Source organism: Anguilla anguilla, chromosome 3 (genome assembly GCF_013347855.1).
Source record: "Anguilla anguilla isolate fAngAng1 chromosome 3, fAngAng1.pri, whole genome shotgun sequence".
NCBI classification, from domain to species: domain Eukaryota; kingdom Metazoa; phylum Chordata; class Actinopteri; order Anguilliformes; family Anguillidae; genus Anguilla; species Anguilla anguilla.
In genome coordinates this window covers 9,940,995-9,959,474 of record NC_049203.1, presented here as the reverse complement: position 1 = coordinate 9,959,474, position 18,480 = coordinate 9,940,995, and the positions used below count along the sequence as shown (strand labels likewise).

The window sequence follows — 18,480 nt, the reverse complement described above, 5'->3', positions numbered from 1 at the left end:
TGTTTTATTGTTTCTGTTCCTTGTGCTTTTTTAGCTCCTGATCATTTTAACCAAGTTCTTTTAATCGTATGTAAACTCTTTGTGCTGTATCGCCCTATATAGATTATTATTATTATTATTATTATTATTATTATTAGACGAAAAATAACTCGTTTGGAATTTTAATTTAGTACACCGTCACGCATGTCTTTCTGGAGTTGGACTCTGAGTGCCGCTGTTGAATAGTGCAGTGAATTTATGAGGTAGTCTTCCGAAGGACCTCCCATATCTCCGTGTTGACAGAAACGGATACTTAGAGCTAGACAGGCAGACTCACAGTCGAAATAGTGCTTGGATTTCTGTTACGTGTGGTTGATGGAGATACAGTCAAGAATTTATCGTTTCATCGCATTTATTTGACTTTGGTTTTATTTTATTTGCTGTGGGTAAAGCCTGTAACAGGAATATGGGAAATACAGTTTTGGCTCATGCGGATATTTACGGACTGCAGAAGTGTACGAGACTTCGATGGCAAGTACTGATAGTATTGCTTTCATGTATGGGCCGTCCTGCTTATGGACAGATTCGCTATTCTATTCCAGAGGAAATGAAAAAGGGATCACTAATAGGCAATGTCGCCCAAGACCTCGGATTGGAGCTAAAAAGACTGCAGTCAGGTCGGGCCAGTATCGTGACCGGGGACAGCGATCAGTACGCAGAGCTAAAGACAGACAAAGGGGTTTTGGTTGTAAAAGAAAGAATAGACAGGGAGGGACTCTGTGGAGAGGTTTCTCCTTGTAGCTTCAGTTTCGAAATTATTCTTGAGAATCCAATGGAACTGCATCACGTTACTGTAGAAATTCTTGACGTAAACGACAATGCTCCGGTTTTTCAAAAAAACGATATTAAACTTGAAATTAGTGAATCGGCGGCGTCGGGTGCGCGCTTTGTTTTAGGTAGCGCGGATGACCCTGATGTGGGTGTAAACTCTCTTCAAAATTATATTTTAACACCGAATGACAATTTCATTCTGAAGCAGCACGAAAATCCAGATGGGATTAAATATGCAGAAATGGTCCTTCAAAAACCCTTAGACAGAGAAGAACAGCCACGCCTTTCTCTAAAATTAATAGCCGTGGATGGCGGCAATCCTCAGAAATCTGGAACAGTGAATATCGAGGTGACTGTTCTTGACGCCAATGACAACCCCCCAGTATTTAACCAGTCGGTGTACCGAGCGACTGTTTTGGAAAATGCTTCTGAAGGCACGTATATCATAACCGTAAATGCGAGTGATGCAGATAGTGGGCCATATGGTTTAATAACCTATTCATTTTCAATCCTGAAAGGGAATGTGGCAGACATTTTCAGCCTCAGTGAAAACACAGGCACTATATCAGTTTCAGGACAAATAGATTATGAAAAGATTAAAAAATACGAAATTAGAATCGAAGCCAAAGATCAAGGTGGTCTAACCGATTCCAGCAAAGTTGTCGTGGAAGTAGTCGATGTCAATGACAACGCTCCTGTAATAAATATCATGTCATTCTCCAGCCCAATACCGGAAGATTCTCCTCCCGGAACTACAATAGTCATTTTTAATGTCAAAGACGTTGATTCTGGTGAAAATGGCCAAATCAGCTGTTCAATTAACCAAAACATCCCCTTCAAGGTAAAATCGTCTTTAAGAAATTATTACACTTTGGTATCTGATGCCGGTCTTGATCGTGAAAAAACTGTGGACTATAATATCACAATAGTTGCGACTGACCTGGGCTCACCACCTCTTTCAACTTCAAAAACGTTGCACCTTAAAGTATCAGATGTGAATGACAATGCTCCAACATTTCATCAGGACATCTACACCTCCTATATTGCCGAAAACAATTCCCCAGGCGTGTCTTTATGTACCGTGAAAGCTCATGATTCTGACTGGAATCAGAATGCCAGAATATCCTACATATTAGAAGAAACTGATGTGGCGGGAGCACCGATCTCTGCATATGTTTCTGTGAATTCGGACAGTGGAGTTATATACGCAGTCAGATCGTTTGATTATGAGCAAATGAAACAGTTTAAACTCATTGTCAAGGCGCAAGATGGTGGCTCTCCTCCGTTAACTAATAATGCAACAGTAAACATCTTTATCCAAGACCAGAATGACAACACTCCCCAGATTCTCTACCCAATGCAAACTGGCGTATCTCTGGTGGCTGAAATGGTGCCTCGTTCAGCAGATGTTGGCTATCTCGTCACTAAAGTTGTCGCTGTTGACGTGGACTCTGGACAGAATGCATGGCTCTCATACAAACTGTTGAAAACGACAGATAGGGCACTATTTGAAGTGGGCCTACAGAATGGAGAAATAAGAACTTCACGCCAGGTCTCTGATAAAGATGCTGTGAAACAAAGACTTACTGTTGTAGTGGAGGATAACGGACAGCCCTCTCGCTCAGCTACAGTCAATGTGAACGTGGCTGTGGCGGATAGCTTCCCGGAAGTGCTTTCAGAATTTACTGAATTTACGCACGACAAGGATTACAATGACAACTTAACCTTTTATTTAATATTGGCATTGGCTGTAGTTTCCTTCCTCTTCGTTTCATCCTTGGTCGTTATAATCTCAATTAAAGTCTACAGATGGAAACAATCGCGGCTCTTCTATCAGTCGAATCTGCCAATCATTCCATATTATCCACCCCGTTATGCAGACGCGGGAGGTACAGGGACTCTGCAGCGCGTTTACAATTACGAGGTGTGCAGGACGACTGATTCCAGGGAGAGTGACATCAAATATCTAAGACCCATCAGTCAAAGCCTCCTAAGTGTCGATGCCAGCGGTGCAGAGACTATACCTAAGGCCAAAACATCATCTGATAATGGAGAGGCCACATCTTTGGTAAGTGTAACCTGACTTTTTGATAATCCTATCGCTTTATTTGTACACGGTTTTTATCACTTGAGTTCTATGCATTAGACCGAGTAGCTATAATTTACCCTAGAAAAGAGGACCTCTATTATTCATTGCAACCTGGAAGAATCGTGGTTTGGCTCCTTTTTTCCCATTTTTTCCATCCCAATTATGTGGTGGATAGATTTGTGCACCCTTGCCGTGTAAAAGTTGTACCCCATAATAAAACATTGAAATCCCCAAAGTCCCACCAGAGGTTGCAGAGTTTAACTTTAAGACTCCTAAAATGAGTATCAGCACAACTGGTAAACATAACAGTAAATACGGCATACGATATGCGTTTTGACAGCGTTCTCAATGCGTTTGAGTTCCGCTTTTCTCAAGTTTTTTCCGGTTAAGTTATTCTGACAACTTTCATTTCTGTTAAGAGACACATCATTTTTTACAATCCTATTTTTATTTTAAAAATAGTTTTAGCTTATTTTTACTATGCTCTGTACGTTTATGCTGCTTCTGTTTTTTCAGCATGTTACCGCGAGGACTACCCATACTACTACTACTACTAATAATAATAATAATAATAGTAATAATAATAATCATCATCATCATCATTATTATACTCATCATTATTATACTATTGTAAGATTGTACTATTTTGTAAAAAGTCATTTTAATTGAACCACTACTACTACTATTATTATTATTATTATTATTATAGTCCCATTAAAATTACTTTTTAGAATATAGTACGATATGCACACTGTCAGCTGTTCGTTGTGTGAACTGTAAGTGCCGCTATTGGCTAAAAGTCCGATTGCTTGGTCTGGTATCAGGAAAACCCTCCCATATCGCCATGCTATACAAGCTGCATTCAGAAGCATTCAGATCGCCCTCCGCAACCTAATGGATATTTCAGTTCATCTGTTTATATAAGGATGAACAAATACAGATTTACATTTTTGAAGATCTCCGTTTCTGAATAATTTATTCTCGAGGATAATATATCAAGTTTTTGTGCAGCTGCGGACGAGAGACATGACACTTTGGTGTACGATGAAAGGGCAAGTACTGCTGTTGATTTTGACGGGTTATAATATTGTAGCAATATATGGACAGATTCGCTATTCCATACCAGAAGAATTGAAAAAAGGATCGTTCATCGGCAATATTGCCCAAGATTTAGGCCTTGAGCTAAAAAGACTGCGGGAAGGACGGGCCCGTATCGTTACTGGAGACAGCATTCAGTACGGACAGCTAGATACAGACAAAGGGGTTTTGGTTGTCGGTGAGAGAATAGACCGAGAACAGCTTTGTGGTGAGGTATCTCCTTGTAGCTTCAGTTTCGAAATTATTCTTGAGAGACCAATGGAGCTACATAGTGTTACTGTAGAGATTTTAGATATCAACGATAATCCCCCGACGTTTCAAAATAATGAAATCAAGCTGGAAATTAGCGAAACGGCGTCACCAGGGGCGCGCTTCGTATTAGGTAGCGCGGATGACCCTGATGTGGGAATAAATTCTCTTCAGAATTACGCTTTAACGCCGACTGATAATTTCATTCTGAAACAACATGAACGTCCGGATGGAGTTAAATATGCTGAAATGGTCCTTCAAAAACCGTTAGATAGAGAAGAACAGCCACGCCTTTCTTTAAAATTAATAGCAATGGATGGGGGCAATCCACAGAAATCTGGAACTGTTAACATCGATGTTACTGTTATTGACGCTAATGACAATGCCCCTGTGTTTAACCAGTCGGTTTACACAGCTCGTGTGTTTGAATCTTCGCCAAAAGGCACATTGGTGACTGTAGTGAATGCGACTGATGCAGATATTGGTTCATATGGTCAAGTAAGTTATTATTTTTCCAATCTCAAAGGTAATGTTGGCGACATGTTTCATTTAGATGAAAATACTGGTGTAATATCCGTAAGTGGCCAAGTAGATTTTGAGAAGGTAAAAAAATACGAGATAAGCATCCAAGCAAAAGATCAGGGGGGGCTTGCGGATTCTAGCAAAGTTGTCGTTGAGGTGATTGATGTGAATGACAATGAGCCTATAATAAATGTAATGTCGTTTTCCAGCCCTATACCAGAGAATGCTCCATCTGGAACAACAGTAGCAATAATAAATGTGAAAGATTTGGATTCGGAGAACAACGGTGAAGTAGTATGTTCAATAAATCAAAACCTGCCATTTAAAATAGCATCATCCTTGAGAAACTATTACACTCTTGTTACTGACGGTGTTTTGGACAGAGAGACTGTTTCAGAATACAATATAACTGTAACGGCTACGGACTCTGGTTCGCCGCCTCTGGGTAGCACAGAAAGGTTGACGCTTAAGGTGTCTGATGTGAATGACAATGCTCCAGTTTTTACGCAGAGCTCATATACGTCTTATGTTATGGAAAATAACTCACCTGGAAAATCTATTATTACAGTGAAGGCTAAAGACTCTGACTGGAGTCAAAACGCTCGAATATCATATCTTCTAGAAGAAACGTATGTCGGCGGGGTAACTGCTTCCACTTACGTTACCATTAACTCAGAAACTGGAGTTGTTTACGCCGAGAGAGCTTTTGATTATGAACAAATAAGACAATTTAGGATTCTCGTGAAAGCTCAGGACGGGGGTTCTCCCCCTCTCAGTAGCAATGTCACGATTACAGTCTTGATTCAAGACCAGAACGACAACGCGCCACAGGTTCTCTATCCAGTACAGACTGGTGTCTCTCTGGTGGCTGAAATGGTGCCTCGTTCAGCAGATGTTGGCTATCTTGTCACCAAAGTAATCGCTGTTGATGTGGACTCTGGACAGAATGCATGGCTCTCATACAAACTGATGAAAGCGACAGATAGGGCGCTTTTTGAGGTGGGCCTACAGAATGGAGAAATAAGAACTTTACGCCAGGTGACTGACAAAGATGCTGTAAAACAAAGACTTACTGTTGTAGTGGAGGACAACGGACAGCCTGCACGCTCAGCTACAGTCAATGTGAACGTGGCGGTGGCGGATAGCTTCCCTGAAATGCTCTCAGAATTCACTGATTTTACAACGCAGGAGAAGGAACACAACGAAAATATGACTTTTTATTTAATACTGGCTTTGGCTGTAGTTTCCTTCCTCTTCATTTCATCCTTGGTGGCAATAATATCAGTAAAAGTCTACAGATGGAGACAGTCGCGCATCTTCTATCAATCCAATCTGCCAGTTATCCCGTATTATCCACCCAGTTACGCAGACGCTGGAAGTGCAGGAACTCTGCAGCACATGTACAATTACGAGGTGTGCAGGACCACAGATTCCAGAAAGAGTGACTGTAAGTTCATCAGACCCTGCAGTCAGAGCGTTTTAATAGTGGATCCCAGCTCTTCAGAAACCTTGCAGCGCGTGCCGAAAGAGACAAACATCTTGGACGAGCCAGAATCACCGCTGCAGGTGAGATTGTGTCTTTGTCATTTTGATTTCTGAAGTGGAATTAACGATTTTATAACTTATAGAATGAACGAATCTATATAATTTGTAAATGCAGTTTTCTAATATTCATTGTTATATTTTACATATCTACATTGAGCACACGCTCTTAGCCACAGCGACTTGCATTGATTTTTTTTTTACACTTGTTTGCGTGCAGTTTATTTATGTGGCTGGTTATTTTCCACCCTGAAAAAAACATGTTATATAATTATGGAACGTCATAATTATTAACCTTTCATTTGCTGAAGTTTGCATTCTTTTAGTTATCCACATTTTGGCATTTAACATTCATTTGCCAAATAAAATGCTGAAACTAATAATCTTTATAATTAATGCTGTACTTATGCGGAATGTTAGACATTATTTGTGTATTATTCTAAAAAATAGTATTAGTTGTTGCATTTTATTATTTTTATTATCTTATTTTTGTTCTGTGTTTCGACTGTGAGTGTCGCTGTTGGTCGGAGGAATCAATAAGTTGTTGTGCTATCAGCAGAGGGCCCTCCCATATTACTGTCTCTGTAAGGAGAACCAGGGCATAGAGACCCAAAGGGCTCCACGAGCGTAGTTTCTTCGAACACCTCGCGCAGGTCTAACCTGGTCTGGTTTTTTTAAATAGTAGCATTACTTAGCGTCGCTGTGATTAATCCAACCGAGCGAGGATATATGCAAAGTAGAATTCTCGACTGATCACGGAAAGAAGAGGATTTATTGTACAAAAACATGAGGTGGAAATTTTTCTCGACACTAAAATGGCAAGTACTACTCATATGCGTTATGTACTTCAGTCCCGCAAGCGGACAGATTCGTTATTCTATTCCAGAGGAACAGAGGAAGGGGTCATTTATTGGTAATATAGCTCAGGACCTGGGCTTAGATGCGAAAAGATTGCAGGTAGGTCGGGCACGTATCGTTACTGGAGACAACATTCAATACGCAGAGCTAAGGACAGACAAAGGGGTGTTGGTTGTCGGCGAGAGGATAGACCGAGAGCAGCTTTGTGGCGAGATTTCGCCATGTAGCTTCAGTTTCGAAATCATTCTTGAAAATCCGATGGAACTGCACCGTGTCACTGTTGAAATTTTGGATGTAAACGACAATTCTCCGACGTTTCCGAAAAATGAAATTCGATTTGAAATAAGCGAATCGGCTGCGTTGGGTGCGCACTTCCTCTTGGGGAGCGCAGAAGATCCTGACGTTGGAGTAAACTCTCTTCAAAATTATATTTTAACACCGACGGATAATTTTATTCTGAAGCAGCACGCGAATCCAGATGGAGTTAAGCACGCAGAAATGGTTCTTCAGAAGCCTTTGGACTGGGAGAAGCAACCTCGTCTTTCTCTAAAGTTAGTGGCTGTGGATGGCGGCGACCCACAGAAATCCGGTACAGTGAATATAGAGGTTACCGTTTTAGATGTTAATGACAATGCACCCGTTTTTAACCAGTCGGTGTATAGAGCGACTGTGCTTGAAAACGCGGCAAAGGGCACATACATCACAACGGTAAATGCCAGTGATGCAGATAGCGATTTAAATGGATTAATAACATATTCGTTTTCAAACCTTAAGGGGAATATGGCCATATTCGATCTAAATGAAAGCACTGGTGTGATCTCAGTTGCAGGACAAATCGACTACGAAAAAATAAAAAAATACGAAATTAGAATCGAAGCCAAAGATCAAGGTGGTTTTGCAGATTCCAGTAAGGTTGTTGTTGAAGTCATTGACGTAAATGATAATGCTCCTGTGATAAATATCATGTCATTCTCTAGTCCGGTGTCTGAAGACGCTCCACTCGGCACTACGATTGCAATTATAAATGTCAAAGACTCAGATTCCGAGGGGAATGGTCGGGTAACGTGCTCTATTGAAGGCAATCTCCCTTTTGAGATTAAATCTTCGCTAACCAATTATTACACATTGGTCAGCAACGCCGCCTTTGATCGAGAAACCGTGCCAGAATATAATATTACAATAACTGCGACTGATTCCGGTTCGACTCCGATTTCTAGTACCAGAACCTTACATCTTAAGGTGTCCGATGTAAATGACAATGCTCCCGTGTTTGGACAGGGCGCATATTTTACTTATGTCATGGAAAATAATTCTCCTGGACTGTCTATATTTACCGTGGCGGCTATGGACTCCGACTGGAATCAGAATGCTCGAATATCTTATATCATAGAAGAAACACATGTCAGTGGAACCCCGATAGCTTCTTATTTCTCTATTAACTCGGAAACCGGAGTTATTCATGCAGTACGATCTTTTGATTACGAGCAAGTGAAGCAGTTCAGATTTCTAGTGAAAGCACAGGACGGAGGCTCACCCCCTCTGACAAGTAATGTTACCGTCACAGTTTTCATTCAAGATCAGAATGATAACGCACCTCAGATTCTATATCCGGTACAGACTGGGGTCTCACTGGTCGCTGAGATGGTGCCTCGTTCAGCAGATGTTGGATATCTTGTCACTAAAGTGGTCGCTGTTGATGTGGATTCCGGACAGAATGCCTGGCTCTCATATAAACTGCTGAAAGTTACAGACAGAGCGCTGTTTGAAGTTGGTTTACAGAACGGAGAAATAAGAACTTTACGCCAGGTCACTGACAAAGATGCTGTGAAACAAAGACTTAGTGTTGTAGTGGAGGACAACGGGCAACCCCCACGCTCAGCTACAGTCAATGTGAACGTGGCGGTGGCCGACAGCTTCCCGGAAGTGCTCTCCGAATTTACAGAATTTACGCACGAGAAGGATTACAATGGAGACTTGACTTTCTATTTAGTTTTGGCTTTGGCAGTAGTTTCCTTCCTTTTCATTTCATCTTTAGTAGTAATAATATCTGTAAAAGTCTACAGATGGAGACAGTCTCGCATCTTCTATCAGTCCAATCTGCCAGTTATTCCTTATTGTCCACCCCGTTACGCAGACGCTGGAGGTACAGGAACTCTACAGCACGTTTATAATTACGAACTTTACCGGACCACTGACTCCAGAACGAGTGACATTAAATACCTCAGACCCATCAGTAAAAGCCTCATGAGTGTTGACATAGATGGTACTGAGACAATGCCAAATGAAACAATGTCAGTCGAGGGCGCAGATCAACCAACTTTGGTAAGTAAATTGTGACGAGGCGAATAATTATAATATTGTAGATTTAAACTATTCATATGTTTTCAGTGTTTTCCTGTATTTGATGTTTGACCTTGCGTGGATGTTGTGTTATCATGAAAAGTTATTAAACAGTGTTTAACTGTGTAATTGTGATGACAGTTGTGACTGAGCATAACATGATCATACTCCAGTAAATTTGGGTACATGTGTATTTATGGACATATGCATGTGTTTATTTGGCTGCTGGGGGCTGTGTACTGCTGTGGTTTAGCAATGGCTCTCTGCTGTGTCGCTGTCCGCTCATGTGGTGCTGAAATACCTAATGTCTCTGCTCAGCTACACTGGCCTTTTTTGAAATATCGAATACGCTGATGATATTTCAGCATGTGAAAAGATTAGGGAACAATCAACCAATAAGTATCCCATTTGAAGGAAAACTTGGCAAGGCCAGAACATAGAATTTTGAATTGTGAAGTCACCACAGATAAACATTGTATTAAGATTAATGTTTGCATGCAGTAACTATAGTACTCGTAGCATTATAATTATAATAGCTGCAGTAGCTACTCTTGATCAAATTGATAATAATAATAATAATAATGTCGACAAAAAACCTTTTCTACGTAAATTCTAACCGTAAATACGTGAGCATACGCAAATGAGTAGAGCACATTTTTGTTCTAAAAATCCGTATGTGTTCTAAATTATTGAAATTTCTAATAAGTAATATTAAACAAGCCATATTAAAAGCATTGGTACACATATTTTTCTGCATTCTTAAAAAAACAACTTGGCCCTCTCTTTATTCTTCTTTCCATCTCATCTCTCTTTTGATCGCTCAAAAATATTGTGGCAAAGACACAAACACCAGTCCAAGTGTGATTCAAATTACACATTTAACATTCTTGATAAAGAAGTGTTAAAACGTGTTAAAACATGACATACAGTGCTCAGATAAACCTAAAACACAGACGAACGTCTTATTCCTCTTGGTCTGAGAAATGTCACACTTCCTAGTTTCAAGCTGTATCCCGTATAGGGCTGCCAGTCTCCATTGTGGACTCTGAGTGCCGCTGTTGGTCAATAAGACAGAGGTTTGCTGTACTTTCACAACCCCTCCCATCAAATTGTATTTAACATGAGCAGAGGAGAGGACAGATTTTCCACTATCTTTCCGAACCAGCATTGTTCAAAGTAGCCTACACACCACGGATTGCTCGATTTGTTTTATCGTAAGTGAAGCCAGTTGCGGATTTATTTCGTATTTAATATTTTACTGGACAACTTATTTATATCATTAGGACTGAAATGGTTCTGCAGCAGCAGCAACGTTCGCTCCAGTGGCAGGTACAGTTGTTCGTGTGTGTGATTGTTTTTAATGGGGTTTTGGCACAAGTCAGATACTCGATTCCAGAAGAAATGGTGAAAGGGTCTCTGATAGGGGATATTGCAAAGGATTTGGGATTGGATGTAAGGAGGCTTAAATCGGGTCGTGCTCGTATTGTTACCGAGGACAGCAGTGACTGTGTGGGCCTGAATGCGGACAAAGGGATTCTGCTGGTGAAAAAACGCATAGACCGAGAGGAGCTGTGCGGTCAGACGTCTCCTTGCAGCTTCAGTTTCGAAATGGTCCTGGAAAATCCAATGGAATTGTTCAGTATTACAGTGGAGATTCTTGATATTAACGACAATTCTCCCGTATTTTCAACTAAAGAAATTACACTGGATATAAGCGAAGTGGCGGTGATCGGAGCTCATTTTATTTTGGGCAGCGCCGTGGATGCCGACGTGGGTGTAAATACGCTTCAAAGCTACAGTCTGAAACCCACCACACATTTTAATCTTAAAGAGCAAAGCCACGCCGACGGGAGTAAATATGCAGAGATGGTTCTGCAGAGTCCCCTTGATAGGGAAAAGCAGAGCGAGATGTTTTTAACACTGACTGCAGCTGACGGGGGGAACCCTAGGCGGACGGGGACTGTGAATATACGAGTCATTGTTCAAGATGCCAATGACAATGCGCCTGTTTTCAAGCAGGCCGTATACAAAGCCTCCGTCATAGAGAATTCTCCAAAGGAAACATTAGTTATGGCCGTCAGCGCGACTGACGCAGACGAGGGCACCAATGGCGATATTACGTATTACATTGATCAGGCCACACAGCAGAATATCAGCTTGTTTTCCATGAATCCCGACAATGGAGAAATTAAAGTTTTGGGTAATATAGATTTTGAAAAGTCCAAACATCATCAAATGAATGTAATCGCGAAAGACAAAGGATCTCTATCTAACTCATGCAAAGTAATAATTGAAGTAATCGATGTTAATGATAACCCTCCCGTTATAGCGATGACATCTTTTTCTAATATGATCTCAGAAGATTCTGTGCCAGGCACTACCGTTGCTATCATTAGCGTTAAAGACTTGGACTCGGGGAAGAATGGACAGGTCAACTGCACTGTTAGCCCATCATTACCTTTCAAGATAAAATCTTCATTGACAAATTATTATACTTTGGTAACTGACAGCATTTTAGACCGCGAGACTGTCTCTGAGTACAACATTACAATCACAGCAGAAGATCAAGGCGTTCCGTCTCTCCGCAGTAATAAGACATTTATGGTAAAAGTGACAGATGTGAACGACAACGCACCAGTATTTGAGCAAAACAGGTATGAAACTACCTTGATAGAGAACAATTCTCCAGGAGTATCAGTAGCTTCTGTTCACGCCAGCGACATAGATTGGAATCAAAATGCTCGAGTCTCTTATTTCCTTGAAGATACACAAGTAAATGGCTCTCCTATTTCCGACTTAATTTCTGTCAATTCTGACACAGGTGTGATGTATGCAGTGCGCTCGTTTGATTACGAACAGATCAAGTCGTTTGAAATGCTTGTCAAAGCACAAGATGGGGGCTCACCACCTCAAAGCTGCAGCACAACTGTTAAAATCTTTATTCAAGACCAGAACGATAACGCACCTCAGATTCTCTACCCAGTTCATACTGGTGCCACTGTGGTGGCTGAAATGGTTCCTCGTTCAGCAGATGTTGGCTATCTGGTAACTAAGGTAGTGGCCGTTGATGTGGACTCTGGTCAGAATGCCTGGCTCTCATATAAACTAGTAAAAGCAACAGATAGGGCGCTGTTTGAAGTGGGTTTACAAAATGGTGAAATAAGAACTTTACGCCAGGTCACCGATAAAGATGCTGTGAAACATAGGCTTACTGTTGTAGTGGAGGACAACGGGCAGCCCTCTCGCTCCGCTACAGTAAATGTCAATGTGGTGGTGGCGGACAGCTTTCCAGACGTGTTCTCGGAATTCACTGAATTTACGCACGAAAAGGATTACAACGACAACTTGACTTTTTATTTAGTTTTGGCCTTGGCGGTAGTTTCCTTCCTCTTCATTTCATCTCTAGTCGTCATAATATCGATAAAAGTCTACCGATGGAGACAATCTCGCATCTTCTATCAGTCCAATCTCCCTGTTATTCCTTATTATCCACCCTGTTACGCAGACGTTGGGGGTACAGGAACTCTACCGCACGTGTTCAATTACGAGGTGTGCAGAACAACTGACTCCAGAAAGAGTGACATTAAGTACCTGAGACCCATGAGTCAAAGCCTCATGAGTGTTGACATAAATGATATGGAGACAATGCCGCATGTTCAAAAGGAGCAGTCTCCAACCGGAGCATCTTCAACGCTGGTGAGTGTTACTACTGCTTTATGAATGAATGTGATTTTTTAAAACATGTGCTGTCGAATATTCTTTCAAATAATGTGTTTTTTTTTTACATGCATACCTGTTAAATGGTCCTGAAACATATTAGGGTGATAGGTATTTGTGCGTCCTCGTGCACCTTTCTCCTGTGATAATGCGACATTTACATTTCGACTATGCATTGGACATTAACGTTCTAAAGTTATAAAATTTAAAACAAAGTTATTTTCAAATAATTAAATGCATCTAGCAATAAATTAAACACTTGCGACCGCTGCGGTAAACACTTAAACCATGCATTGAACATAAATAAATATTTTTTAGGATGTAAGTGCTTGCGTAATCGATATTGTAGATCAAAAATGTGAATTTATAATAGTCAGCTCCAATTAAGAATGAATATGGCATTTTATTTTTAGAGATGTAGTTCTCCTTAATTTCTCTGTGTGCCGTTGCTGGTTAACGCGATGGGGCTTGAGTCAGTTCTCAGCATATCGCACTGGAGGTAGAAGCAAAAACCCTATGAACAATTAAGAGATACTATACAGTACAAGACACAGACTTATATATGAATATTTAGGCTGCGTAATGGCCGAATAGAGCACTAAATCGAAGAGAAAAATGCCTTAAGAGATGTGTTTTTTATTTTTATTAGTTCATACTAGACTCATTTTGTGCATTGCGTACATTGTACTCTAAGTGCCGCTGTTGATCAGGAAAGCTCTGGAAGTTGAATAGCCTTGCACCGCCCTGAGTAGTAACGTGATGGTTGCAGTCATTATCCGAGACCAAAACGATAACGCCCCTCAGATTCTCTACCCGGTACAGACTGCTGTCTCAGCTGAAATTGTGCCTCCTTCAGCTTCATTGGTTGGCTTCATTGTCTCTAAAGTTGTCGCTGTTGATGTCGACTCCGGACAGAATGCTTGTCTCTCATATAAACTGCTTAAAGCCACAGATAGGGCACTGTTTGAAGTGGGCTCACAGAATGGAGAAATAAGAACTTTACGTCAAGTCACTGATAAAGATGCTGTGAAGCAAAGGCTTACTGTTGTAGTGGAAGATAACGGGCGGCCCTCTCTCTCGGCTACAGTGAATGTGAACGTGGCACTGGCGGATAGCTTCCCAGAAGTGTTGTCTGACTTTACGCAGGACAGGAATTACAACGACAACCTTACTTTTAATTTAGTCATGGCCTTGGCTGTTGTTTCCTTCCTCTTTATTTCATCCTTAGTTGTAATGATATCAGTAAAAATGCAGCGCGTCCAGAAAGAGACAAACATCCTGGACGAGCCGGACTCGCCATTACAGGTGAGATAATTTTAAAAAAGATTTATTTACTTCCATGGGTATATTTTATGGGCAGACTTTTTGTCCCATTTAGGCTTACGTAACTAAACAAGGGTGCACACAGTAAACATACATTGCATTGTATATAAAACCTCCAATGTACTGATGTGTTGGTGAAGCTTTTCATGTTCAATTGCTCTCCTTGTCATATTTTAAATGATGCATAAAACTTGATTATTGTTCCAATTTCGTGAGGAAATTCGTCGTGTTCTTAACTGATAAGCATTATCACAAGCACTTACAGGTTTAATCAGTTAAAGGATTTGCGTCGATTATCTACACCGCATACGAGGCTGAGTAATTTATAGTACCCGAGTAAATTATTTTTTCTGGTTTTGTTTTATTGTTTCTGTTCCTTGTGCTTTTTTAGCTCCTGATCATTTCAACCAAGTTATTTTAATTGTATGTAAACTCTTTGTGCTGTATCGCCCTATATAGATGATTATTATTATTATTATTATTATTAGTCGAAAAATAATTCGTTTGGAATTTTATTTTAGTACAGCGTCACGCATGTCCTTCTGGAGTTGGACTCTGAGTGCCGCTGTTGAATAGTGCAGTGAAATTATGAGGTCGTCTTCCGAAGGACCTCCCATATCTCCGTGTTGACAGAAACGGATACTTAGAGCTAGACAGACAGACTCACAGTCGAAATACCGCTAGGATTTCTGTTACGTGTGGTTTATTGAGATACAGTCAAGCATTTATCTTTTCATCGCATTTATTTGAATTTGGTTTTATATTATTTGCTGTGTGTAAAGCCTGCAACAGGAATATGGGATATACAGCTCTGGCTCATGCGGATATTTACGGACTGCAGAAGTGTACGAGACTTCGATGGCAAGTACTGATATTATTGCTTTCATGTATTGGCCGTGCTGCTTATGGACAGATTCGCTATTCCATTCCAGAGGAAATGAAAAAGGGATCACTAATAGGCAATATCGCCCAAGACCTCGGATTGGAGCTAAAAAGACTGCAGTCTGGTCGGGCCAGTATCGTGACCGGGGACAGCGATCAGTACGCAGATCTAAAGACAGACAAAGGGATTTTGGTTGTAAAAGAAAGAATAGACAGGGAGGAACTCTGTGGAGAGGTTTCTCCTTGTAGCTTCAGTTTCGAAATTATCCTTGAGAATCCAATGGAACTGCATCATGTTACTGTAGAAATTCTTGATGTAAACGACAATGCTCCGGTTTTTCAAAAGAATGAAATTAAACTTGAAATAAGCGAATTGGCTGCGTCGGGTGCGCGTTTTATTTTAGGTAGCGCGGATGATCCTGATGTGGGTGTAAACTCTCTTCAAAATTATATTTTAACACCGAATGATAATTTCATTCTGAAGCAGCACGAAAATCAGGATGGGATTAAATATGCAGAAATGATCCTTCAGAAACCCTTAGACAGAGAAGAACAGCCACGCCTTTCTCTAAAATTAATAGCCGTGGATGGCGGAAATCCTCAGAAATCTGGAACAGTGAATATCGAGGTGACTGTTCTTGACGCTAATGACAACCCCCCGGTATTTAACCAGTCGATGTACCGAGCAACTGTTTTGGAAAACGCTTCAGAAGGCACGTATATCACAACTGTAAATGCGAGTGATGCAGATAGTGGGTCAAATGGTTTAGTAACCTATTCATTCTCAAACCTGAAAGGGAATGTGGCAGACATTTTCAGCCTCAATGAAAACACTGGCACTATATCAGTTTCAGGACAAATAGATTATGAAAAGATGAAAAAATACGAAATTAGAATCGAAGCTAAAGATCAAGGTGGTCTAACCGATTCCAGCAAAGTTGTTGTGGAAGTAGTCGATGTCAATGACAACGCTCCTGTAATAAATATCATGTCATTCTCCAGCCCAATACCGGAAGATTCTCCTCCCGGAACTACGATAGTCATTTTTAATGTCAAAGACGTTGATTCTGGTGAAAATGGCCAAATCAGCTGTTCAATTAACCAAAACATCCCCTTCAAGGTAAAATCGTCTTTAAGAAATTATTACACTTTGGTATCTGAAGCCGGTCTTGATCGTGAAAAAATAATGGACTACAATATCACAATAGTTGCGACTGACTTGGGCTCACCACCTCTTTCAACTTCAAAAACGTTGAACCTTAAAGTATCAGACGTGAATGACAATGCTCCAACATTTCATCAGGACATCTACACCTCCTATATTGCCGAAAACAATTCCCCAGGCGTGTCTTTATGTACTGTGAAAGCTCACGATTCTGACTGGAATCAGAATGCCAGAATATCCTACATTTTAGAAGAAACTGATGTGGCGGGAGCACCGATCTCTGCATATGTTTCTGTGAAGTCGGACAGTGGAGTTATATACGCAGTCAGATCGTTTGATTATGAGCAAATGAAACATTTTAAACTCATTGTCAAGGCGCAAGATGGGGGCTCTCCTCCATTACATAGTAATGTAACAGTAAACATTTTTATCCAAGACCAGAATGACAACACTCCTCAGATTCTCTACCCAATGCAACCTGGCGTTTCTCTGGTGGCTGAAATGGTGCCTCGCTCAGCAGATGTTGGCTATCTTGTCACGAAAGTTGTCGCTGTTGATGTGGACTCTGGACAGAATGCCTGGCTCTCATATAAAATAATGAAAGTGGCAGATAGAGCGTTGTTTGAAGTGGGCCTGCAGAATGGTGAAATAAGAACTTCACGCCAGGTCACTGATAAAGATGCGGTGAAACATAGGCTTACTGTTGTAGTGGAGGACAACGGGCAACCCTGTCGTTCAGCTACAGTCAATGTGAACGTGGTGGTGGCGGATAGCTTCCCGGAGGTGCTGTCTGAATTTACAGAATTTACGCACGACAAGGATTACAACGACAACTTAACGTTTTATTTAATATTGGCATTGGCTGTAGTTTCCTTCCTCTTCGTTTCATCTTTGGTGGCAATAATATCAGTAAAAGTCTATAGATGGAGACAGTCGCGCATCTTCTATCAATCCAATCTGCCAGTTATTCCGTATTATCCACCCAGTTACGCAGACGCTGGAGGTACAGGAACTCTACAGCACATGTACAATTACGAGGTGTGCCGGACCACAGATTCCAGAAAGAGTGACTGTAAGTTCATCAGACCCTGCAGTCAGAGCGTTTTAATAGTGGATCCCAGCTCTTCAGAAACCTTGCAGCGCGTGCCGAAAGAGACAAACATCTTGGACGAGCCAGAATCACCGCTGCAGGTGAGATTGTGTCTTTGTCATTTTAATTTCTGAAATGGAATTCACGATTTTATAATTTATAGAATGAACGATTGATTGTTATATTACATTTCTTCCTGCACACGCTCTTAGCCACAGTGAGTTGCATAGATTTTTTACACATGTTTGCGTGCAGATTATCTATGTAGCTAGTTATTTTCTTGTTAAGCACCTTGCTAAAAGGAACAGCGGCACTGTCCTGTAAATTGAACCCACAATATTTGAGTTACAAAACCCACACAGTCTGGAATGTGGGACCAAATGTTATCTGTAAAGGGTTGAATTAACACTATCAAAGTTTAATTAGCACTAGACATTTTACTCTGCATTTCCTTAACAAGTAAACTGCATTTCCGCCTAGCATTCTTGTGCTATACTTATAGCGCCTCAGCAGTCTTGTGGTATTTTTGAAACTGTCAACGCTACCATGTTTTTTTCTTCTTTTTTATCGTTTATCTTGCAGTTTCCTTAATGGTAAACTTTTCTTTGATTTAATAAGTATTTATTTAGCCGAGAAATCAGTTTCACAACTTTATATATGTTGTTCAATGATGTCTTTCGTAGGAAGTTTTGTTTAGTCTATACTGTAACGTACCGTTATTGAATTAACACGGTGAGTTGAAAAGAGCAGCTCTGAGATTCAGCACCATTGTCATGGACAGCAATTCCTTAGTTA

General features: G+C 40.7%; 3 protein-coding genes and 2 pseudogenes across 24 annotated transcripts in view; all 5 read left to right on the top strand.

The window, feature by feature from the left end:
* The window catches only part of LOC118223390 (protocadherin gamma-C5-like), a 247,865-nt gene that overhangs the window by 85,768 nt on the left and 143,617 nt on the right, over positions 1–18,480 (top strand). Inside the window, exon 1 of one of the 22 annotated variants that reach the window (XM_035409872.1) lies at positions 6,900–9,490. The exons of the other annotated variants lie outside the window; for them this stretch is intronic. Within the exon in view, the coding sequence (XP_035265763.1) occupies positions 7,097–9,490 (2,394 nt within the window). The 5' untranslated portion in view covers positions 6,900–7,096. Of the gene's footprint in view, positions 1–6,899; positions 9,491–18,480 lie in introns of those variants that run through there. 22 annotated transcript variants of the gene reach the window in all.
* On the top strand, positions 288–2,878 carry LOC118223400 (annotated as a pseudogene).
* LOC118223394 (protocadherin gamma-A10-like) lies at positions 3,695–6,465 on the top strand. Its single transcript, XM_035409899.1, has one exon. It carries the CDS (start codon positions 3,926–3,928, stop codon positions 6,365–6,367), a length of 2,442 nt encoding a protein of 813 aa, XP_035265790.1. The 5' UTR covers positions 3,695–3,925; the 3' UTR covers positions 6,368–6,465.
* LOC118223542 (protocadherin beta-16-like) lies at positions 10,620–13,228 on the top strand. The gene has a single exon (XM_035410225.1). The coding sequence runs from the start codon at positions 10,799–10,801 to the stop codon at positions 13,226–13,228; it is 2,430 nt and encodes an 809-aa protein (XP_035266116.1). The 5' UTR covers positions 10,620–10,798.
* Positions 14,668–17,780, top strand: LOC118223399 (annotated as a pseudogene).

Coding starts and splice junctions, on each gene's coding strand:
- LOC118223542 (XM_035410225.1), top strand. CDS start 10,799: ATGGTTCTGCAGCAGCAGCAACGTTCGCTCCAGTGGCAGGTACAGTTG.
- LOC118223394 (XM_035409899.1), top strand. CDS start 3,926: ATGACACTTTGGTGTACGATGAAAGGGCAAGTACTGCTGTTGATTTTG.